The following is a 24,015-nucleotide window of genomic DNA, read 5'->3' as shown; positions in this document are numbered from 1 at the left end:
TTTGAAGATTAACTATCTAGCTGAAATATATTTATGTATACCCAGAAAACTTAACATGACTATAAGTTTGACTATCATAGAAGACTAATTATTAATCTGTTTCTCAACTATACATTACAATTTCAAATGAGTTGCACAAACAAAATACTTTAAACAAGAGTAGAAATATACATACAGCATAACAAAATTAACTTTAAATTTGTTATCAATAAACTAAAATTGTAGCAATGTAAAATATTTCAAACAAGTAGTTGCTCTTTAAAAGTAGATTCAATAATCTACCCTTTTATCCTATCATATCTATATCCTATATTTTTATATCATATCCTCCTTTCTTCTTTTAGAAAGAGATTGACTATGACCAATAACAATTTGCAACCAACAATGTAAACAAAGACAAACATCCATAATCCCTTTTTTTGGGAATGTGGGCATAGTTTTCTAGGCTACTTCCTGCTGATAGGCGGTGCTGGTAGTCTCATGGGGATCAAATATGTTGCTCTGATTGGTTGATAAATAAAGCTGTTTGGCCAATGGTGAGACAGAATAGGGTTAGGCGGGACATTCTAACTAGAGAGGAGGAAGAAGAAAGGCAGAACAGAGAGATGCTGCCAGCTGCCACCATGAGAAGCAAAATGTAAAGATACTGGTAAGCCATGAGCTACATGGCAAGGTATAGATTTATAGAAATGGGTTATTTTAAGATATAAGATCTAGCTAGCAAGAATCCTGAGCCATTAGGCCATACAGTTTTAATTAATATAAGCCTCTGTGTGTTTATTTGGGTCTGAGTGGCTGCGCGACCGGGCAGGACACAGGAAAACTTAAGCTACAATTTTACTTTTAAATATCCATGTGTATGAGTGTTTTTCCTGTATGCATTAATGTGTACCATGTGCATGCCTAGTACTCAAGAAGTCCGAAGAAAGCCCAAGACCCTCTGGAACTGAAGTCACAGACTGTTGAGAGCCACCGTGCGGGGGTTCTAGGAACTAAACCTATGTCCTCTGCAAGTGCTCCTAACCACTGGGCCATCTCTACGGCCCCCAAAAGCTGCATTTTTAAATGCCCAAGACCCATGATACCTACAGTATCTGGATCCTGGCACATGCTCTGTTGTCTTTGATGGTTCTGAAATGGGACAGACAGCATAAGTGTCAGGCCCTAGGGAGTGAGTTCTCTAGAAGTGTGTGTGTGTGTGTGTGTGTGTGTGTGTGTGTGCACCCTCACACGCACATGCACTGTGTACACCCACATGCATGATAATATGGCTTCCCTTGGTAGGCAGTACATATAATATAAACTACAAGAAATTGATGGATGTTCTGTGGCAGAAGAGCAAGAAACCTTGGCTTTGTACCAACTCTTCCCAAGAGAGAGGTGGACAAACATCTCCTCACCCCATCAAGGGTACCAGTGACAGAACAATGAAATGATTCCACCTGAGTCTAGTCTGGTGAGCCAGTGAGTTTATTGGACTTTTTTACAACATCACTAACAAAGGTCCCACTCAAACCTTGGTAACCTTCTCAAAGCTTCATAAAAGGAGCCCCCTTTTAGTCATATTGCACCTCCAGAGGCCACAGGAAGCTGGTGGAGTATCTGGAATCTCAGGTGGGAGTATGACGACATCCCTCCTCTTGTGATGGAGCTTCTGCAGGCCTGATCTACAGAGAAACTGCCATGGCTGACAGCTAGTAGGGATGGTGTTAGTGAGTAAGCTGACGTACAGGATATGGACAAGGATACTAAGGAGAGATTGCCTGTGAAGCATGCTTTTCAAAAACAAACATTTGTAAAGGGGAGAGGAAGTAGCTTGTGGGTGGGGAGGTGTCTCAGTCATTGTTCTATTGCTGTGAAGAGACACCATGACCAAGGCAGCTCTTATGAAAGAAAGCACTTGATTGGAGGCTGGCTTACGGTTGCAGTGGTTTAGTCCTTTACCACTAGTGGGGAGCATGGCAGTGGGCATGGCAGGCATGGTGCTGGAGAAGGAGCTGAGAGCTCCATCCTCATCCACAGGCAGAGCCCACCCCAGTGACACACTTCCTCCAACAAGGCCACACATCCCAATCTTTGTAATCCTTTCAAAAGAGCTGAAGCATGACACATGGAGAGCCACATCATCTTGGGCTACCTTTCAAACAGTGCCATTCCCTGGTGACTAAGCGTTCAAATACATGAGACTATGGGGCCGTTTTTAATCAGATCACCACAGGAGACAACCTGTGTTCGGGAGTGCCCAGGGAGGAACTAAATACCTCCACCTGGACTCTCGGATTTGGTGGGTAACTGGGGGTGGTTACATAGTCATGTAATTAAAAATATTTTGGAATGTTTTGCTGTAGGATGGTCTGTATGTCAAATTGCTCTGATTGGTCAATAAATAAAACACTGATTGGCCAGTGGCCAGGCAGGAAGTAGGTGGGACAGGGAGAGAGGAGAATTCTGGGAAGCGGAAGGCTGAGGTAGGGGGACACTGCCAGCTGCCGCCATGACAAGCCGCACATGAAGACACCGGTAAGCCACAAGCCACGTGGCAAGGTATAGATTTATGGAAATGGATTAATTTAAGATATAAGAACAGTTAGCAAGAAGCCTGCCACAGTTTGTAAGCAAAATAAGTCTCTGTGTTTACTTGGTTGGGTCTGAGCGGCTATGGGACTGGCGGGTGACAAAGATTTGTCCTGACTGTGGGAAAGGCAGGAAAACTCTAGCTACAATGTTTTTTTTTTTTTTTTTTTTTTTTTTTTTTTTTTTCAAAATCAGATTCTACCTTATGAGCATTTTTAAATACTAAGAAGATACCATGAATATAGTGTTTAAGAAACAAGCCTGGTGTCTGAGAAATGCCTCAGTGAGCAAAGGTGTTTGCAGGAATCATATAAAGATGAGAGGAGAGAATCATCCCTTCCAGTTGTCCTCAGACCTCCACCCACATGCAATGGCATGTACTCATCCTTAACATGTGTGTGCAGGTACATCACATGCATACACATGCAAATAATAAATACAGACTTTAAAAAATAAGAAAAGTGTGTGAGGGACAAATGTAGCAGGAATCTTAAAGAGTCTTTTGTGGTGGTATTGTGTTCCCCAAAATATTGTGTACCTTAATAAATTTATCTGGGGTCAGAGAACAGACAGCCACTAGATACAAAGGCTAGAAAATGGTGGCACTCACACCTTTAATCCTAGCATTCCAGAGATAGAAATCCCTCTGGATCTGTGTGAGTTCAAGGCCACATTGGAAACAGCCAAGCATGGTGACACGCCTTTAATCCCAGAAAGCCAGCCTTTAATCCTAGGGAGTGGTGGTAGAAAGTAGAAAGATATATAAGGCGTGAGGACCAGAAACTAGAGGCATTTGGCTGGTTAAGCTTTTGGCTGGTTAAGCATTTGGCTGGATAAGCATTCAGGCTTTTAAGCAGCAGTTCAGCTGAGAGCCATTGGGATGAGGACGCAAAAGCGTCCAGTCTGGGGAAACAGGACCAGCTGAGGAAATGGCAAGGTGAGATAGATGTGGCTTGTTCTGTCTCTCTGATCTACCAGCATGGACCCCAATAACTCGCCTCGGGTTTTGATTTTATTAATAAGAACTTTTAAGATTGCCTGCTACAGTCTTTATTAATAAAACAATCCCGGAGCCAAGTATTGGGGTGAATACTGGAAGATCAGAGAAGCAGAACAAGCCACAGCTAACCTCACCTGGCCAACTTCTCAGCTGATCCTGTTTCCTCAGACTGGAAGCCTCTGAGTCCTCATCCAGAATGAATCTCAGCTGAACTGCTGCTAGAAGCCTGAATGCTTAACCAGCCAAATGCTTCTAGTTTCTGGTCCTCACGCCTTATATATCTTTCTGCTTTCTACCACCACTCCCTGGGATTAAAGGCTCACTTTCTGGGATTAAAGGCATGAGTCACCATGCTTGACTGTATCCTTGAACACACAGAGATCCCAATGGATTTCTGCCTCTGGAATGCTAGGATTAAAGGCGTGTGCTACCACTGCCTATCTTTTATGTTTAATATTGTGGCTGTTCTGTCTCTGACCCCAGATAAGTTTATTAGGGTGCACAATATTTTGGGGAACACAATACCACCACAGACAAACTTAGGCTCCTCATCCCTGGGTCCCCACAGCAGCCCCCAGGGCTGGGCAGAACTGGGGAGAAGGCTTCTCAAGCCTGTGGTGTACTAAATGACTTTGTCATAGCAGGGTTTTACTTCAGATATCTGTTATGACTTGAGTGTGTCCCCTCAAATTCATATATGGGAGTTGCAATGCCTAGGCCCTCACAGTGACCATGCAGACTGTAAGGAGGTGAATTAAAACAAAGTCGCTAGAATGGGTGCTAATTCTGGATAGGCAGGTACAGAGGGAGACCACACGAGGGCACAGAAAGGCACCATCTTAGGGGAACCAACCCTGTGAGCACCTTGATCTGGGCTGTGTAGCCCCTAAAACTGCAAGGAAACTATTTTTGTTCTGGAAACCCCTCTGTGTTTTGATCTTACTGTCTGAGATGACTAACAGTGCCTTTAAATGCTTTGCATTTTCTTTTGCTGTAGTTGGGATTAAACCCAGGCCTTGTGCATGCTAGGCCAGTGCTGTACTACTGACCTCCTCTGTCCCCACCCCGTGTGGTTGTGAGTGCATGCATGCATGTGTGTGTGTGCATATGTATGTGCGTTCACATGTGTATGTGTGTGTGTGTGTGTGTGTGTGTTATGCACGTGTGGATGTCAATCCGTGGGGGGAGCACACATATATGCACACGTGTAACACTTAGAGTAAGGATGACGTGTACTGGAACCTGACCTTTTAGTGTCCCTCTAGATACCCCAAATGCTGGCCTCAGAGCTGTAGAGAGTCTGTTCTCCAGTGTTCAAGTGTTGGGGGCCCTACTGTACTATACAGTTTAGCTCTGCTCTCTCTGCAGGCCAAGTTTATGCCCTACATTTCCAGACTGAGTTTCTTCCAGCCTTGAGTTGATTTTTCTTGCTTGCTCATCAGTGCTTTCTGCTGAACACTTCTGCAGAAGTCTGTTAATCTTATCTCCTTTTGTAACCTTTTTCTCATGCTGGCGTTCACTAATGCAGATATGAGTGTGGGGACACGATGACAGGCCCAGCAGTAACCACAGTCCTTTCCACACACTCAGATGCACACCTGCTCTGGCAGAGGCACCAGAGGCTGAGGTCACGTTCTTGCAAACACTTACCTCCCCTGTGAAGAGGCTCAGATCTCCCACCAGGCAGGTGGGCTGAAGGGGCCTTCTCTGGATGGATTATCAACAGATGGAGTCAAGGTATCCTCAGTCACTGGCAGCTTTGGATGCTGCCTTCATCTGTGCGACGAAGACATTAGTCAGCAAGACCTCTGACATTCTTCTCAGCTCCAGAGTTGGGTGAACTGTGAGTGCAAGAGCCGTAAGTGTATCAGAGATCAGTTTCCTTGTGAGTTCACGAGTGCAAGCGCCGTAAGTGTATCAGAGGTCAGTTTCCCCTTGAATTCACAGGTTTTGCCATTCGTCAGGCTTTGATGTCTGTCTTTCTGACTCTGTGTGGGTGGCCTGCCCCCAGGCACCCGCGCGCTGCTCTTGGTGTCCCTCTAGGGAAACTCTAATCTACACAGGGCCTGGGAGTGGGACTGGGGCCACACGGTGTTAAACTCTAACCGGAGAGAAGGGAGGAGGCCCCCAACAGGGAGTTTGGCTCTGGGATACTGTCCTGGTCAGTCACTACGACCAAACATCCTGTACTCTGGGTGGGGCTGCTGGACTCTCAGCATGCGCAGCGGCAGGAATTGGAGTTGTGACACTCAGAGCTAGTGAAGAGCTGCTACTGCTTTGCTTGAACAAGTTTTACTGGCGATGTCTCTCTGGACTGTCCCAACCTGAGCAACTTTTTCCATTCTCCTGTCCATTGTACCTCCCATGGGCATTCTCTCATCTACCCTCACTTGCTAAAATGGGTAGCCAATAAAGTCTGATGGTGGCCTATGGCTGCTGAGCTGGCCCAGGCAGCGGGTTCTCTGCACGTCATGTCTCACCCAGAGATGGCTGCGCCTGTGCGCAAGCCTCACCGACTTAGATGTGCCCACTGCTTTGAAATGGAATAAGCTGGATATTATGAAAATGGATGAATAGCAAATAAGAAGGTGGAAATGCAGCTTGCTTGGCACGTGTAACTCCGTGTGTTCGGTTCCTGGCACTGAAAGAGGAAAGGAAGGTGCCTCCCCTAAGAACTGAGCCGAATGTGTTGGCATATGGCTCCCCAAACCATCTGCTGTCCAAACAGGAGTGTGACAGCTAGACTGGGGGAACCAGAAGAAGCAGCCCTCGATGGCTCCATGCAGCTCAGTTTTGATAATGAAACCCCAAGTGGATCTCAGTGGTGTGGGCTGTGAACGACTGGCCTATCATCGCATCATCCAGAGGCTGAGCAAAAAAGGAACTGCCGGGATTTCGAGGCCAGCTTGGGTCACACAGCAAGGCCCTAGGAAGGTGACAGCAAGGGGACCTAGCTCCCTCCCTCTCATCAGCCCCGTCGCCCAGAGAGCACTGTCCCCAGTACGGCATTCTCTATGTGGAAAGATTTTCTTTCCACTTCTTCAGGGCGAGGGATGGAAGCAGAAGTCCCTGTGCTTGTGTGTGTGTGCGCGCGCATGCGTGCGTGTGCGTGTGTGTGCATGTGTGCGTGCGCGTGTGTGAGTGTGCGTGTGCGTGTGTGCTTGTGCGTGCGTGAAGGCTCGCTGGCTTGGCATATCTGTGCAGACTTGGTAAAAACCGATCTCTGTGAGCCAGGACTGAGCCCTGGTCTCACACGAATAAAGCTGTAAAGACTCCAGGGACTTCTGCGAGTCTTCTAGGAGTTTGGAGTGCATCGGTGTCTGCTGCATTTGGTGTGCCCAGAGAGGAAGACACAGAGAACTAGCCGAGGGGCTGGTTTAACGGGGAGAGTGCCTTGTTATTTTTAAGCAGAAAAAGTCCAGCAAATACTTGACCAAGCCAAGCCTCCAGCAGAGAGGGATACCAATCTAGGCCTCCTATCGCATAAGAGACAGAGCTCCAGCTTAGAGAACAGGAGCAGCCTGAGTAGTGGTTTGATTATTTTAAACGTTGTTAGGAGAGAGACTGGAGAGATGGCTCTGTGGTAAGAGCGCCTGCTGCCAAGTCTGACAACCTAAATTTGGTCCCCAGGACCCACATGGTGTAAGGAGAGAACCAACTCCCCAAAGCTGTCCTGTGACCTCCACGTGTGTGCCATGGCACACACACAGTCAACGTAAAAGGTTAAAATAATGTTAAAAGAATAAAACCAGATGCCTGCTCCCAGTTTATCTTATTTCTGATTGTTTGTGTGAACGACTTTCTTGCTATAACAAGATTACAAAATTTCTAAATTTAGAGCTCAGGACCACTCCAATGTGTGAAAAACTAACTTGAGGATTTGATTGCTGCTAGTCTGGTGGGAGGGAGCCAAGGCCCTTCTCAGGGTCAAGGGCCATCCCAAATATGGCAGAGTCTGCTGGCTCCAGCCTGGGAGTGAGTGGGGCCTTGTCTTGGGGCCTTAAGTCTGGGGTCTGCAGTTAGACCATTTTGGGGAATTCTTCTGGAACCTAAGAAAGGCGTGGGGTCCTGGAGTGAGACAGCAGCCCAGCAGTTGAAGCTCCTACGGCCAAGCGCCACTCTATCCCTCCCCATAAACACAGGGCCCTCAGTGCACAGTAAGTATTCAATGAGTAAGCAACTGAGGTACCGAATATTTACAAATTATCATCCCTGCCCTCCAGGGTCGTCACTACCACTCTGACGGGAACCTACCCACTAAAAGCTCTCATATCCCAGCATGTGCACTGGTACTTAGGAGAATTTGTGTTAAATATAGTAGAAGTGCTGGGGTGGCGGCATGCCTTTAATCCCAGCATTTAGGAGGCTGAGGCAGATGGATCTCTTTGAGTTCAAGGTCAGCCTAGCCTACAGCGAGAGTCCCAGGACAGCCTGGGCTACACAGAGAAACCTTGCCTCAGAAAAACAAACAAAGAAATCCTATTTCTTTAGTTAGTTATTGGTATGGTTTGAATGTGATGTTTTATTTTGTCAGTATGGATAACTTCTCCCACTCTTTCCTATTTCGGTCTGGAATCTGCTTTCCCGAAAACGCCGATCTCTTACCATTTATTTGCACAAAGCCAACAGCCTTAAGGCTTTTCTAGACCCAATCAAAAAGCTTGTTGATGCTTCCGTTAGCAGGCAACACCCACTGAGGCCTTCCTTTGGGGTGCAATAGAGCACCCCAAGGTGGGATGTTCTCAGGTAGGGCAGGGGTGGGGCAGGGGTGGCGCCCCAGAGGGCAGGGGTGAAGGGCGGGTTGGACGGGACTGAGAGCCTGAGGTTGGCAATGGCAGGAGACCAGTGCTGGGCGCCGCACCTCTAAGGAAGGCTTCAAGATTGACTCTGGAGGGGCAGAGTGTCACTTGACTGCCGGGTTTCTGCGGGACTGAACTGGGGGGTTCCTGGGGCAGGATGGGATCTCCATGAAACACAGTCCCAGTTGGCAGAGAAGCTCTGTCCTCCTGATCCAGTCTCTGACTGGATTCCATACAGGGAGGCTGCGGCTGTGGGAAAGGCTTCTCCTTTTCCTTGGCTGGGTAACTGTGGCAAGTTGAGGAAACCAAGAGACAATGGGTGTCTGGACTGTGGCTCCCTGTCTCAGCAGTTCAGAGAGGGTGGTCTCAGAGTGTCCCTTTACATTCCTGCCTTCTGGGGGCAGTGTCCCAGGGCCCTGGCCAGTGGAGGAAGGTGGCCACTGTCCTCACATGCTGAGCTGGCGGTGGCCACAGCTGACTTGCAGAGCACCTGACCCTGTCCTGAGCAGCAGGGCGGAGACTTGGTGTAGTGACAGCGGTCACTGCTGCCCGTGGGGACTGCATTGCAGGGACAGAAGGGGACGCTCACTGCACGGACCCCCAGCCTTCCACAGGCCTGAGTAGTCTGCGTCCATTGTCCTTTTTGGTGGAACTGCCTAGAATAAAGTTTACTTAGAGAAGTCTAATAAAAATGACTGAAAGTAAAACACATAAAAACTTTATTGTAAGTATCACACACCTAAATTTGCATCAATTTGACACATCGCTGCTCATTTTGCAGAACACACCCACAGAACACACCCAGTGCAGTTTGCTTCAGGACCATCACCAACTTCTAGAACTGCTGGTGCTCACAGTGGGCTGCCCCTGCCTCCACCTCCCTGACGGTGTCCCACAGTGGGTACTGCCTCACCCTCTACAAGGGGGCAAGGATGGGGCCGGGAGAATCTGCTGCCAGAAGAGCTGGTGCTGTGTGCAAAGGGCCAGCAGGTTAGCCCAAGTGGGGCCGAGCCACGCCGCCCAGCTCTGTGCTCTCTGCACAGGCCTCACAAGTTCCCAGAAAGCAGCTTTTCTCTGCTCACTTCACCGCTTACTCCGTTTCACCCTTAGCCTGAGCGGCTCCTGTAGGGCATTCTGGGCAAAACAAACCCCAGTTAGGTATTATGGAGTATTCCAGAACCTGAAGTTGGCACTGGATTGTTATTTTTACTGAAAGCAGGGAGGAGTTGGGACAGATTCCCTGGGCTGGAAGGGGCTCATCTCCTGCTTCCTCCCTCATGGAGGCCTGGAGGACACTGTCCAGTGTCTGGGCCGTGTGGGCAGGACAGCCACTGGGATGTGAACACAAATTTAAGAGAAAAAATAGTTCACAAAGAGTAGTGTGACACATCCTTCCTGGTGTCACATGACCTGCCCCCTCTACTGAGAGGAGGACAAGCAGACTGCTCCACACGAGCGTCATGACAGTTGTCCCCATCTGCGTGCTGTCAGCTGCCACAGAAACCTGCAACTGTCATGCATCTGAACATGTTAAGAATGACGATTCTCCAAACTGAGAAAGGCCCAGTAAAAAAATAAAGATAGAAAATACATGCTAATTTAATGGCAAACTTATCTGATACTACAATGGTAACCATCTTGGAGTTAAGGACAGCGTATGGTGAGGCCACCCTCTCCTCCTGAGGACATCGTGCTGGAGTCTGCTGGGTCCTCAGGCTGATGTGGTGGCAGGGACATGCCACTGTCACTCAACAGCTGGGCTGAATGTCAGTGCTGCAGCAGGAAGTTGGTGGCCACATTGAGGTCATTGTTTGAGGCCCTCAGGGCCTCCAAGGCATCCCCTCTGGAAAATCCCATCTCCATGAGCCGGGCAACCTGCAAAGAGAGCAGAAAACTGAGGGCCAACAACACTAAGTTCTTCCTTAGCCCACATGATTTTTACGTGACTTTGTGGGAAAGCTCAGTTTCTAAAATAACCAGTCAGTTCGTTTCTATTCCCAGGTCAGATCTGACAATAAAAGATTATTAAGTCTAGACCTGTAATCTAGCCTATAATCCCAGCAGTTGGAAGGTGGAAGCAAGAGCACCAGGAGTTCAAAGCTATCCTGAGCTACAGAGTGAGTTTGGGTCTAGCCTGGGCTATATGAGACCCTGTCTCAAAAAACAAAATAAAACAAAACAAAACAAAGAAGCTGAGAGGAGGGTTCATCTGCTGAATCATTTGCCTTGCAAGCTCAAGGATACTCCAGCACCCACGTAAAATGCCAGGTGTAGTGGACTATATTTCAAGGATGATACCCAAGGTTGTCCTCTGGTGCATGTGTGCTCTCTCTCTCCTTCCTTCCCTTCCTCTCTCTCTCAAAAAAAAACAATCAACAAAGTGACTGAAGGTAATTCAAGTGTTTCTATATCACAGGAAAATCTCGTGATCCTTACTGTATTTGTTACTTTTCTTGGTGTCATGACTAAACACCTGACAGAAAGTGACTTATGGGAGAGAGGGTACAGTCCGCCATGGTGAGGAGGGCATGGCGCAGTCATGGAACTGTGACTCTGCACATCTCAGTGGACTAGGAGCCAGCCAAAGTGGAATGCTGGAGCTCAGGGCATCTTCTGTTTCCCGCTTTGTTCAGACTGGGAACCCAGCCACAGGAGGGTGCTGTTCACATCAGACACACCCAGAGGGGCACCCCATTAATGCCCTAAGCGTCTCCTAACCCAGTCATGCCAATAATCAAAAGTAGCCTTACACAAAATAGACAAGGAAACAGAGCTCTGATGTGGTGGGGTGCACTGGGGCCAGGCTGTGAGAAGGCCAATGTAAACAACCTGAGACCACTGGCCACACTCTTGTGTCGTGTGATCCAGGAGGGAGGATCTGAAACAGTCATGTGTGCACACACATGCCAACAAGTCTGTCACTGGAGTCACACTCCTGACACCACAGCTCTGACGTCACGATGTACTTGGTTGCTGGCATGGCCGGTTTCTTGCCTGTAGGCACTCTGGTCTCTTCTGCAGAGGCAGCATGTGCTGAGTCCTGCTTGACGCCTGCGGCTTCTGTAGGCAGCAGTAGCCATATGCAAGGAGAGCCGAGGCAGGGGCAGTAACTGAGAAATGGAGGTAACCTAAAGCCACTGGGGGCCGGAAGCACCAGGCTTACACAGACCACAAATCTTGGCTGTGTGAGTACGGAGGCTTCCTGTACAGTGCTCACAGAAGTCTTCAATGCAGACAGGTGGAGCCCCCAACTAATCCATAACCTGCTTTCTCAAGGAGGCAGAGTTCAGACTGGGTGTAATTACAGCACTTATGAGCCAGAGGTGGGAAGTCAAGTCTAGACCTATCACAGTGAGTACAAGGCCAGCCCAGGCTACACAAGATTCCTTCCCTCTGTCACAAACAAACAAACAAACAAAAACTCAACAACAACAACCCCACAGAAATATTTACCGCCCGGACCACCTACACAACAAAACATACGACACTTGCAATAACGAACAGCAAATGACGAGACGGATAAATGCCAGGCCTTTGCTGCTATCCAGGGACAAATCTGAGGTCTCGGTCACTGTTTCACATTTTCTCTCTGGTTGAAGGCAAGTGCTGGGTACTGTACATGGAAAGACCACGATTTCCCACTGAGCTCCAGCGTGGGAGCGGCTGAAGGGGAGGCTGATGTGGGCAATGTCTCTTTAATGGGAATTACTACCAAGAAGAATGCATAGGACAGGGGACCTCAAGTGACCCAGAACTCTGCTCTCCCAAGGAATTCTGGGGCAGGGGCCGAGAGAAAACAGGCACACAGGCACACTGGTCTGAAGCTGGAGTTTTAGCTTGTGTTTTTCAAACAGAAGGCATCATTTATCTCAGTTATGGTCATGAGCACTTAGTGGGGATGAGTAGAATTCTAGATTATAGTAGGAGGTGTTTGCCCTGCATCTTTCATTCCCAGGTCCCATGTCCAGGATGCATGCCTAGGCTGCATTTCTCACTGTGGCTGTGGTCCAAATGATACACAAATGGATTCTGTAAGGATCAGCCTGTGCTATGGTGGGCTGGCCCACATGCACTGATGGAGTGATGGCTGGATACAGCTCAGCCCTGCCTGGTGTGGGGAGAACAAGGCCATTTCTTTAAAGTTTCCTTTCCCTTCCAGGTTCTCTCCTCAGGTGAGCAGCAGAACAGGAGGTCTGTTCTGAGGTCCCGATGGGAAGTCCTTGCTCATGTGGACAGAACCTGTCTCATCCTTGGTGGCAGCTCTCCTCGCTCCCTCACTCTCCCTCGCTCCCTCACTCTCCCTCACTCTCCCTCGCTCTCCCTCGCTCTCTTGCTCCCTCACTTCTCTCTGCTGGCACCCAGCTCTGGGCTCACCCAGGTCCCGCTGGCTCTGCAGCCTCCCTTGCTCTGTCATCTCTGCCGGGGTCTTCCCTTTGCTGCTGGCCTGATGACTCCTCCTCACCCATGTGACTTTTAGGCACCTGCCCTTTCCTGTCTCTGGCTAGAAGGACCCCAGACTACAAATCCCTGGGGTCCTACAGACCCGTGTTGTGAGAGAACAACTTAAAAAGGGTTAATTTCTCCCCTCATGGTAGAGACAGCCTGTGGAGCAGCTTAGATCATGGCAGAAAAGAAACAGAGAAAGAGACGTTAGGTGCCAGGGACAGGGCATCCCAGGACCTGCCCTAATGACCTACTTCCTCCAGATAGGTCTCACTTCCCAGTGCTTTGGACCCCAGTCCTCATTTTCTCATTTTGTGACATCTGAAACATGATACCCAGAGCAGTATGGAACTCATGGGTGTGGACTGACCAAACAAACTCATGTTTGTTTGACTGATCAGGCTGGGTTTCTTAAATCCTACAGTGACCTTCTAGGTAAGATGACTGTGTGTCTCTCCCTGCTTTCCAGCCAACCCAAAGGACAGCATCAATTCTAATGCTGTCGTCAATCACCCTTCTCAACTTGTATCTCCCAAGTATGCTTAGCAAAACCTCCGAACTTCATTTGAATCATTACTGATGATAATGTTTAAGCAGGTCAGATCAAAGATAGAGCCCTGAGCCTATGAGAAACTTCTCTCTGTGTTCAGTGGCTTATCAGCATGCTTTACCAGTTTCAAACCCATGTCATTTTATTCTGTTATCCATTCCACAGGTTGATGCCCTATCTCCACAGTGATGAGATGCTGTACCTCTCAGTGACATTTTGTGTCAATAGGGTTATTTTGGTATCCTCAGACCACAGAGATTGTTCTGACATTTACACGTCACCGGGTGCTAACCTGGCTCATGCTGTCAGATACCAAATTTGCCATTCAGTTTTCTGAGCTCATTCCCTCCTTCCCTTGGGGCCTTTTACAGTGAGCATTACTGCCCACCCTCTCCAGCTCCCATCAGCTTGAGTGGCAAAGGGCCGGAGGGACACAAGTCACAGGAAAGAAAACCTCCCTGATGCAAACACTCCATCAGTTATTTTCAGCCTTGGTTTCCAATGACATCTTAGGGTGGTTCTTTGCAATATTTCTGGCTGAGGAACTCTGAGTCAGTCAGTAGTGGGGTGGTAACATTTTCCTTTTGTGTGTTGTCTATGAACATGTTCCCAATGACCGAGTGCCCCGGGAAAGGTTCCCTCTCCTATGCCTGTCACCCTAAGTTCTTCAGGCACGGCTGTAGGTCACTTGTGTTGGGTACGTGGCCGGAAGCAGGTCTATATACACAAAAGCAGGTCCGACAGGCAGCAGTCTCAGGGGCTGGAAAGTCATGACCTGGAGCTGACAGAGGCAAGCAGCGATGCCTGGCCGCAGCTTTCTACCTGGTACTTGAGTTTTCCCTGCAGTGATGACGCATGTGGGAATTCAGGAGGGCTCTGGAATGCCATGCTGCGCTGTAGGCATCGTCTGTCATGAGGATGACGCTTTCTTTGTGTGCCATCTCTCACCATCAGCCCTTCTCAGACGCCAACAGCCACACGTCCACCGGGGCTGGCTTGACAGCTCAGCCAGGGGTTTCAGAGCCTTCACTGAAGAGTCTTCGACTAAAGGGGCAGCAAGCCTGGTGCTTCAGACCTGTGGTCAGCCACCAAGAGCCTTGAGCAGAGCTGGCTTCCATATTTATGTATTTCTCAGGGCTAAGAAGACACGTGTGTCTAGTGTTTCCACTGCTGATGGCCTGGTATAGGCTTATCAGAGAGACCTTTAAGGACCTGCGCCATGGAGCTACAGTAAGGACGGGTGGTTGGCAACCCACTTGTTATCTTGTTCCCCTGATAGACGATGACCTCACCAATGTCTGGGGCCAGGTCAATCTCTCCCCACCAAGAAGAAAGCTTGACAGACACTGTAGCCCAGCATGGGTTAGATGAGGGCTGATGTGGTCAGGCTCAGTGATGTGAGCTCCTTAAGGAACTGATGGACAAAACAAAGAAGGCATAAAGACGCGCAAAGCTCTTTCAAGGACTTCCTGTGATGGGTAAAGCAGAGCTGAGGCAGAGCCACCGCAGGCCACACACACTGCATCCCAGTCAGTCACTACCAGACACCAGGAAGATAGCAATCTGTATGGGGAACTAATAAAATGCCCCATGGGAGTTTTCTGAAAAGCCTTTCCTTCAGCCTTTGCTGTCTCTCATAGCCCACTGGGTCCCTTCCTCCTGCCCTGGCACCACAGAAGGCACTGTCTAAAACTACTGTGAAGTACCAGCTTAGTGTGCAGTGAGGTTCTAGTCCAAATTCTAACCCACCCCTTTGCTCAGCTTTGTTTAGAATGCAACCACAGGTGTGTGTGTGTGTGTGTGTGTGTGTGTGTGTGTGTGTGTGTGTGTGTGTACACGTATGTACGTACCTACCTACCTACTTACTTACTTACCTATATAATTATCTATTTTTGAGACAAGGTTTTGAGACATAGCTTTGGCTGGTCTTAAACTTTGTAGTCCAAGGTAGCCTCAAACTTGCAGCAATCCTGTGCCTCAGCCCCCCAAGTGTGGGGTTACAGGTCCAAGGGACCACATCAGCTCCTTTTCAGTCTTTCACAACTATCTATTCACAGACATTAAAGTTCCCCAGGTGGAATATCCAATGCTGATTTTCTGTGACGGAGGTGAGAGCCTGAGACAACAGAATCTACAGGACACCCAGGGGAGCCTCCTTCTTCTCCCTCCTTGGGTTGAGCATGCATTTGTGCTAGTGTCCAGTCCCCTCCCACTGAGAGCAGACTATGACTCTGGCCAGCTGCCTTTCAGCCCACCACAGGCGTCAGCAGCCTACTCAGCCTCCTGTGACATGAGGAACCTTGTGGCTGGCTGACCCAAGGAAGGGAACACAGATTGGAACTACAGCCACCAAAGGGCACTGCACTCAGCTGACAACAGGTGGACTATACTTTTCCCTCCCACATGTTCTGTAGAAAACAGACCACATCGTGAGAGCAAACCTACACGCAGAGACAGTTCTTTCCTAGTTTTTCCTTTTTTAAAACCACTTTTTTTTTTTCAAATAACTTTGATGACTTGTTCACATCTCCCTATCTCAGGATGATTTTCACCCCAGAAGCTAGCAAAATGGTACCTCAGTTCTCCAATCCCAAGTCGCCTCCTCTGTGCTACAAGTCAAATGGGACAGGCACTCCTTCCAGTGATTCACAGCTACCCCTTCAATGAGAACTGTTTGGTTTGCTCAACAAAGACTGCGGTTTCGTTAACTTCCCTTTAGCCGAGAGTGTCAAAAACAAATGGTGTTTTGGGTTTTCAACTTCCCAAATTCTGATGCTTATAGCTCGAGATGCCCGCCGGATAGTGGCCCCACCCGGTCCACAGCTGGGCGCCCTCTCTGCTAGCTCACGTGAACACCGATGTGATGGGCAGGGCCAGAGCCGCTCTGCCTGGCCATTATAAGCAGCATCTGTTACTGTTGGGGCCTGCTGCCCTCCCCCCAGTGCTGCCGTCCCTTGTGGGGATGCAGCTCCTCTTCTTCCTACTCTGACGGGGTTCTCAATTATTTACATCCCTACCAGGGCACTGTCTTTGGCTTAGCACGTGGCAGGCCCTCAGGAAAGGGCAAGCGCCATGCCAACGTCTTTCCAGAGTCATCAGGGTTGGGCAGTGCAGCCAGGTGGTCATTTCAGGCTGACTAAAGCGAAGTCAAACATGACCAGGGAAGGAAGTGGATTCACCTTCCGTCGGTGCTGCTCCCAGCTTGTTTAACTCGTGTTACCTGAGAGGTCACCTTCTCAATGTAGGGAGGGTTCGAGTCTAATTTGATATTTTCTTCCCTTCTTTGTTTTACAGACAAGCAAACAAAAAAGTAAATTTGACAAAATTTCATTACTTGTCAACTAAAATCTTATTTAGGGTTCAAGGTTATTGCATTCATTTATTTGTGGGAGTGAGTTTTCGCCTTCCGCCATGTGAGTCATCAGGAATGGTGACAGGCTCCTTTACCATACACTGATTTGCTAATTTTCAGGGTGAGTGTGATTATCAGAATACCTGGTCAAGCAAGGAGGATGGGGGGTCACACACTCATGAGGTCACAGCAGCAATGGCCACGTGCACAGAGTTCCAGGGCAGTGGGGAGGCCAGCTGAGGAGCAGCTGGCAGTCATGGCTGCTGGGAAGCAAGCACTTTTTCTCCAGTGGCGCAGCCGCCGTCCAGTGCCCACGCTTATGCAATAGCCTTCCTCAAACTCAGTGCATCATTAAAGGACAGAATGGGAGAGGGCTTGTCCAGAGGGAGTGGCAGAGGTCAAGAGAAGGAAGTTGGGTGGAGGTATGATCCAGGTTCATTCTATACATGTATAAAACTTCCAAAGACTAAAAACTACTAAAAAGAAACCGTGGGAGGGAGAGGGAAGAGAAAGAGGTTCTGGAGACAGACATTTGGCACATTTGGTGCACAGGGTTATCTGACAAGCTCTTGCTTTGGCATATTCTCATATACGTGTAAGAGTCCACTCTCCCTTAATCTAGCCTCCCCGTCCACCACTCTCCAGGCAACTCTGGTGAGCCTCTCTTTGCGGCCGATGTCAGCCCCTCCCTCAGCATCTGTCTGGCTACAATAGGGCTGCTTCCCACTGTCCCGCGCCCCACAGTGGGCCTGCAATAGGCTCGCCAGTGTCTGTGGACTTGACTTGGGGTGCAGTTCCCATCAGGCGGAAGCACCCTCGTCTCCTCCCTGGGCTGCTGCTGTCCTTCAGAGTTCCTTATCATGGTATACTCCATCTCTGCCACTTCGTCACACTGAGGCTTCTCTACCCTGTATAATGTACTGACAACTCAGCACTTCTTAGACTGTTCTGGAACAGACCAGGACTTGACCTTTTCTGTGTTCCTCACCGCTTGTCTGCCTAAAGAAGGTAGGTGTGACATCCTGTCCCTTGGTTTCTTGGGGTCACCTTTAGATGCTACCCAGTGATGTATGGCTCTACCTTCACCCTAGCTTTCTCCATTTCTCTTTTGGGTATAGAAAAAAGAGCTGGGATACCATCCTCTTAATTGGTGATGAACTGGCAGAGGGACTATGGTTCTAATCACTGAAAATAGGGTGGATTCTGAAAAACTTGGGGCTCTCAAAAACCAGCGAAAGTAACAGAAGCAGCAGAGATGGCCTGCATCTGTGGCTATAGGCTGACTTGTGACGGGATGCCTTAACACACATACACTTTCCTTGAATATGTGGTTCACCAAGCCCATGGGATGCAGTTCCCACTGACTAGGTTTTCTTGCAGAACTCTCACTAAAATTCCTGAACTCTATGTGTATAGTAGAAAAACAAAATTTTTACATTTTTTGAGGTTTAGAAAGCTACTCTATTGTTTCTGTTTTTGTTTTTTTGAGACAGGACTTCTTTGTGTGTTACCGTTTCTTTGATGTATTGAAGTTACATGAGTCAAGGGTTAGAAAAATGGCCAGTGGCTAAGAACGTACACCGCACTTACAGAGGACTGGAGTCTGATTCCCGGCACATTGTAAGCACACTGTGTGGCTCACGACCACCTCTGCTTCTGCAGACCCAACGCTCATGAGCACACACCCACACAAACAAAGTAAGTCACATGCTCAGGTGAGGATGTAGTCCAGTAGTAGACTGCTTACTTAACATGCTCAAGGGTCTGGGTTTCATCCTCAGTACTGCAAAAGCAAACATCATAGGACCCTAACACTTAAAAAATAAAAATGTATTTAATTGAAAAATTAAGGATAAAAAGTTTAATTATGTTGGGCGGTGGTGGCACACGTCTTTAATCCCAGTACTCGGGAGGCAGAGCCAGGAGGATCTCTGTGAGTTCAAGGCCAGTCAGGTCTACAGAGCGAGATCCAGGACAGGCACATCCTGTCTCAAAAAAAAAAAAAAGTTTAAATTTAAGTATGCTAATAACATTTCTGAGAGTGGCCAGCATTAACAAGCTAATTGAGGTCATATATTAATTACAACTTTCTGAACTTAACTGTGAGCCTCTAGAAATCAAGCATTTTTTTTTTTCCTAAGACAGGGTCTCACTGGGCAGCCCTGGCTAGCTTGGGACCTGCTGTGTAGATCCAGCTGGATTCAAATGCATGGGAATCTACCAGCTCTGGGATTAAAGGTGTGCACCACCATGCCCAACTGAGAACACCTTTTCATTCTTCTCTAATAGCCTGCCAAGAGAGTGCATTACAGTTATGGGCTGTGATGATGGTCTACACCTCATCAGGAACATCAAAACACAAGATTCAGGAAGCAAATGAGAAAGAAAGGGGATGGACAGGAGGGAAAGGAGTGAGAGGTGGATGGAGAGAGGAAGGCAGGCCTCTCGTGAGTGTGTATTACACACGACGACTAGGAGGAGAGTTAACAGCTCCTTTACAGTGATATCGACAACATGTTATCCTCAGCACTGTCATTCTGGGAGGATCAAGGAAAAATGACTCACAAGGGGGAACCCTGTAGACTAATGACACATTTTCACATCTCCTCCTTCTCCTTTTGACATCTTTTTTCTTCTTCTCCCCAAACTGCCAAAACCAAGAAACAGCTCACCTGTCAATACTTCAGACGGCCAGAGTCTGTCTGTGAAGAGTGTGACTCACAGATGTATCAGTCACAAAACACAACCTTGTGTTTTTTTTCACCAGATAGATAGAGATTACCTTACTTTCTGTCGTTTCAAGGGTCTGACAAATGCCAAATTATTGAGACTTCTTCCTCATCTCTGGGATGATATTAGCCTAGGGAAGTTTTTTCTTTTCTTTGAGACAGGGTTTCTCTGTGTAGCTTTGGCTGTCCTGGAACTCGCTCTGTAGACCAGGCTGGCCTTGAACTCAGTGTTCTGCCTGCCTCTGCTTCAGAGTGCCGGGATTAAAGGTGTGCGCCACCACTACCTGGAGAGAATTTTTAAAGAAGGTAGGGCAGATGAATTCTAATGGCCAGATGCATTGCACGCCTCTAATCCTGGAGCTGGAAGGCAGAGGCAACAGGATCATGAATTAGGCCAGCCTGGGCTTTCAAAGTGAGGCCTTGTCTCTAAAAATAAAATAAGCAAATAAAAAAGAACTCTGGCTGCACATCTGGTCCTCTGCTGCCCAAACCTAAAGAGTTGGTGAAATACAAGCCTGAGGCAAGAAGATGCCAGGTAAAGGGCCAACTGACCAAGCAGCAGCAGCTGAAGTTATCAGGCACACTGACAGGTCTCCGGCAAAAGCACTGACCCAGGCAGGCCTCAGGCGGGGGTGTGGGTATCACCCCCATACTCATGGCTCTTCTGAGTTAGAGTATGGATGGACCGTTTTTTTTGTAGCAGAAGCTGAGGACAAACGGCCTGGCTGGTGTAGCCAGCTGTGGAAACCTGCCTTTCCCAGGCAGAGGGAAATTTCAAGTGTTATCACTGCAATGTTTTGGACTTTAACAAAATTTGAAACATTTTTCTCATTTGAAATAATTTCAGTCGTGAAGCTTCAGAAGATCCCTAAGGAACCAGAGCTCCTTGGGCAGCTGCTGTTTTATCAAGTTGCTTCATCACCCCAGCCGCTGTTAGTGCAGCTTCAGTGACCTTCTCATGCAGCCGAGAGTCCAGTCCATCAGCTGAGGATCACAAGCAGCCTTTCCCTGCAGGGCCTCTTTTCCGCAATGCCGGCCCAGGCCACAGACCTCGCCGAGGTGGAACAACCTCCTCATCTCCTCTAACTGGAGCACTGGCAACATTCTTGTTTTTGAAGAATACAGGGTAGGTACTTTACAGGTCTCTCAGGTTGCACAAAATTCTGTATTTTGAGTCCCTCTCAGAGTATAAATACGCTTCTTGGTTCCATTATTGATAATGTTAATTTTGATAACTGGGTGGTGCCCAATTTCTTTACTGTATAGTTATTATTTTCCTCATGTAATTAATAAGTATCTTATCGATGGGGAAAAGGCCTAATTCTTTATATATTGATGCCTTTCCCTTGAATTGATGTTTACTATGGTGGTTGCAAAATTGTGTTGTTGATTTTTTAAGAATCATAAAAGTCGATGGGCGGTAATCCCAGCCTTTAATCCCAGCACTCGGGAGGTAAAGCCAGGCGGATCTCTGTGAGTTCGAGGCCAGCCTGGTCTACAGAGTGGGAAAGGCACAAAGCTACACAGAGAAACCCTGTCTCGAAAAACCAAAAAAAAAAAAAAAAAAAAAATCACAAAAGTCAAAACCACACAAAGGTGCTTTTCTCTCCGAGCAACCTTCTATTCCTCTCCCAACCCCCTGTAAGGAGCCAACTTCATCCATTTCTTTTTTATTCTGTTTTGGTGATGAGGTCTTGTTATTTGACCCAAGCTGTTCTGGAACTCAAGATCCTTTTGCCTTAGCCTCCTATATACCAGGATTACAGATGTGTACTACCACACCCAGCTAAGGATGTGGTGTGTGTGTGTGTGTGTGTGTGTGTGTGTGTGTGTGTGTGTGTGTGTGTGTTTGAGCACGCCTGTATGCCCATGCAGAGGTCAACCTTGAGTGTTCTTCCTCAGTTGCTATCCACCTTGTTTTTTGAGACAAGAGCTCCTTCTTCTGAGACCCGAGTCTTGCCAATTAGGCTAGTCTGGATTGCCTAAACAAGCCCTTGGTCTTCCTATCTTGGCTTCCCCAGGACCGAGATTGCCAGTGTTGGCATTTTTATACTCTGGGCCTCATGCTTCCGAGACATGCACCTTACCAACTTTCTCTACAGCCCCAAACCAAGCTTTGATTTCTTGTTGGCCCAAACTGCCTCAAGCCTACAGTGTGGATTAGACTGAGTACAGGTGTCATTGGTTACCTGCTCCTCAGAAACTTCCAGGGGAGGAGATGCTCGCTGTTCAGACCGAGGACCATCTTGATAGTTGATATTTCGCCGCTGACGTAAAGGAGGGAAAAGCCGATTCCAATTGATCATTCCTCCCTAAAAAGAGAGCAACAAAGCGTTATCAGGAAAGGAACAGAATGTTCCACATCTCACGGAGCCTCCCCACAGGCAGTCACAGCTCCAGCTGGGAATGCTGCAGTGCTCTGTAGTCCTGTGATGCAACCCCCAAATTTCCAACCCCTCAACCAAGAGGGTACATCAGCCCCTGCTCTGGGCTCAGAAGAGAAGAGTCTCCTGTGCGACTGGGCATACTACATCTAACCTCAGCCTTGCTGACCCTGTTCCAACAGTGGCTATGGCCACATTTTAGGAGCTCAAGGATTTGCAGGATATAATGGAGACACAGACATTGAAAAGGAAGCAAGAAGAAAAGCAAGGTTCCTCCCACAGCCATTTCAGATGCCACTGCTATCTTCTATGTCTTTACTCCTGAGCATCTCTGGAGGAGGGAGACCAAAGGTTGTAATAAAGCTACATCCAACAACAAGCTAGAGAGAGCCAAGGGTGAAAGACTCACAAGTTAGGATCAATAACTTACTGAGTGTAAGCTCTGTAGATACCAAAGACAGATGACAAATCCACTTCTGGCTTCAAATCTGAAGAAAAATGCATGGCACAGTGCTTTCTAAAAATGCCCATTTTTAGCTGTGTGCAGATCTGAATTTACTAATTTAAAAATGTGTACTTCTAGACATCTTAGAGTTTCTGAAAATGTATATACTGTGAAAGTCTGAAAACCTTCCTCCTTATAGAGACCTACAACACCTAAGGAAAATACTTAAGGAAGAAATGGAAATCCTAAGGTACCAGAAACAAGTAGACACAGACAACCAGAGCAGAATCAAGCTGGGATGTAGGCAGCCAGTGAGCCAGTCAACCAAACAAAAGGTCAAGAAATCAGAGGCAAACTAGGCACAGAGGAAGCTAGACTGTTTAATAAACAGGTCTTGGATGATGGCCAAAGACATGAAAAGTTAAAGCTAGACTTCTGTCTCAGACAATATGTGAACTATGTTCCCCAGATTAGTGACTGAAACATGGGAACCAGAGACCTTTAAGGGCTTTTAGAAGGGTATGTTCATGTCATTGTGACAGGGAAGATTTCTCAAATAAATATATGAAAAAGATGGCTAAAAAAATCATTATATTACCAGTAAGACCTTACATTACAAGTTCAGTTGTTGTTGACTAAAACAAAACAAAGTTGAAAGACAAACTACATATTAAAAGAAAATGTTCACAACATGTAACAGAACATTCACATATATAAAAAAAAACACTAGTGAGAAAAACCCAAATGACAAGGGACAAGTAGTATATATCAATAGACATTCACAGTAGAGGAAGCCTCACGTCAACAAACCTGCCATTGGGGAAATGCAAATGAAAAACGATCAGGCATCTCATACCAACACCACCACTGTGAGGATGGTGTGAACTCTACGGGCTGCTGGTGACAGGACTTACTAGTGATCTGGAAAGCCTTTTCCATGCTAGCCTCCAGCATCTCCCTCTCTGAGTGGCAGGGAGTGCGGAAAAGGTCCTTCAGGAGACCTGTGATGCAACGATAATGACAGAAACCCAAATGCACCTTGCCCCTCTGCCCCAAATACAGAAAAGTACTGAAAAGAAGGTTCCAGAGCTCTCAGCTGTCAGGCGTTTTTCACATCGAGTTTAATATAAACCTCTGCAAACAGGAAGCACTTCCCTTACCTCGTCTTTTGCAAAGGCAACAGCCACGCACAAAGGTGGGAGGAAAGAGCTTGTATTTTGAAAAGACATTTTATAAAATACGAGTTATTAATTGGCAAGGTGATTTTTAAAGGAAGTTTTTTTGTGCAAATGAACAACTGTTTTGTTTTTGTTTCAGTGACTGTTTGTAGCATCTTAAGCAGAGGCTGTGTGAACAGGCATCCATGATCTCCAGACCATAGCACGTTCTGGATGAGGTGGCTACACCACAGGAGCACACGGCCAGGGCACAGGGGCTTCACGGGCTGGGCACATGGCCTTACTCTGGTATTTGTGGAGTTGATCATCTTCTGCAGGAAGACAAGACACCCAGAAATAGAAAAACCAAAACAATGACTTGTGGCATTTACAAGGGAAGCCATGAGGCAATACCCAAAGGGCTAGAAAAGCACTGAGTGGCCCTCGACCAAATGTGGCTAGAGCATGAATGAAGCTCAAAGCCATGGCGCTGGGGCTGAATCAAAAGAGAGAGAGAGTTTAACAATGGGGAAGAGCATAGGTATTTCATCAGTGTGTCAAGGACAGAGCAGGAATAAAGTC

The 24,015-nt window shown here is 47.6% G+C and overlaps 1 protein-coding gene across 4 annotated transcripts in view; it reads right to left on the bottom strand.

Moving 5' to 3' along the window:
• Positions 1-9,075: 9,075 nt before the first annotated feature.
• Ubac2 (UBA domain containing 2) overlaps positions 9,076-24,015 on the bottom strand; it is a 184,705-nt gene continuing 169,765 nt past the window's right edge. For all 4 annotated transcript variants that reach the window (XM_006978772.4, XM_076545598.1, XM_042285341.1 and 1 more), the window contains 2 exons: positions 21,637-21,759; positions 9,076-10,248 (listed from right to left, as the gene is read on the bottom strand). In XM_006978772.4, the coding sequence (XP_006978834.1) occupies positions 10,141-10,248; positions 21,637-21,759 (231 nt within the window). In that variant the 3' untranslated portion in view covers positions 9,076-10,140. The remainder of the gene's footprint in view (positions 10,249-21,636; positions 21,760-24,015) is intronic.

This window comes from Peromyscus maniculatus, chromosome 9, assembly GCF_049852395.1.
Source record: "Peromyscus maniculatus bairdii isolate BWxNUB_F1_BW_parent chromosome 9, HU_Pman_BW_mat_3.1, whole genome shotgun sequence".
Lineage (NCBI taxonomy): Eukaryota > Metazoa > Chordata > Mammalia > Rodentia > Cricetidae > Peromyscus > Peromyscus maniculatus.
This window is presented reverse-complemented; position numbering and strand designations above follow the sequence as displayed.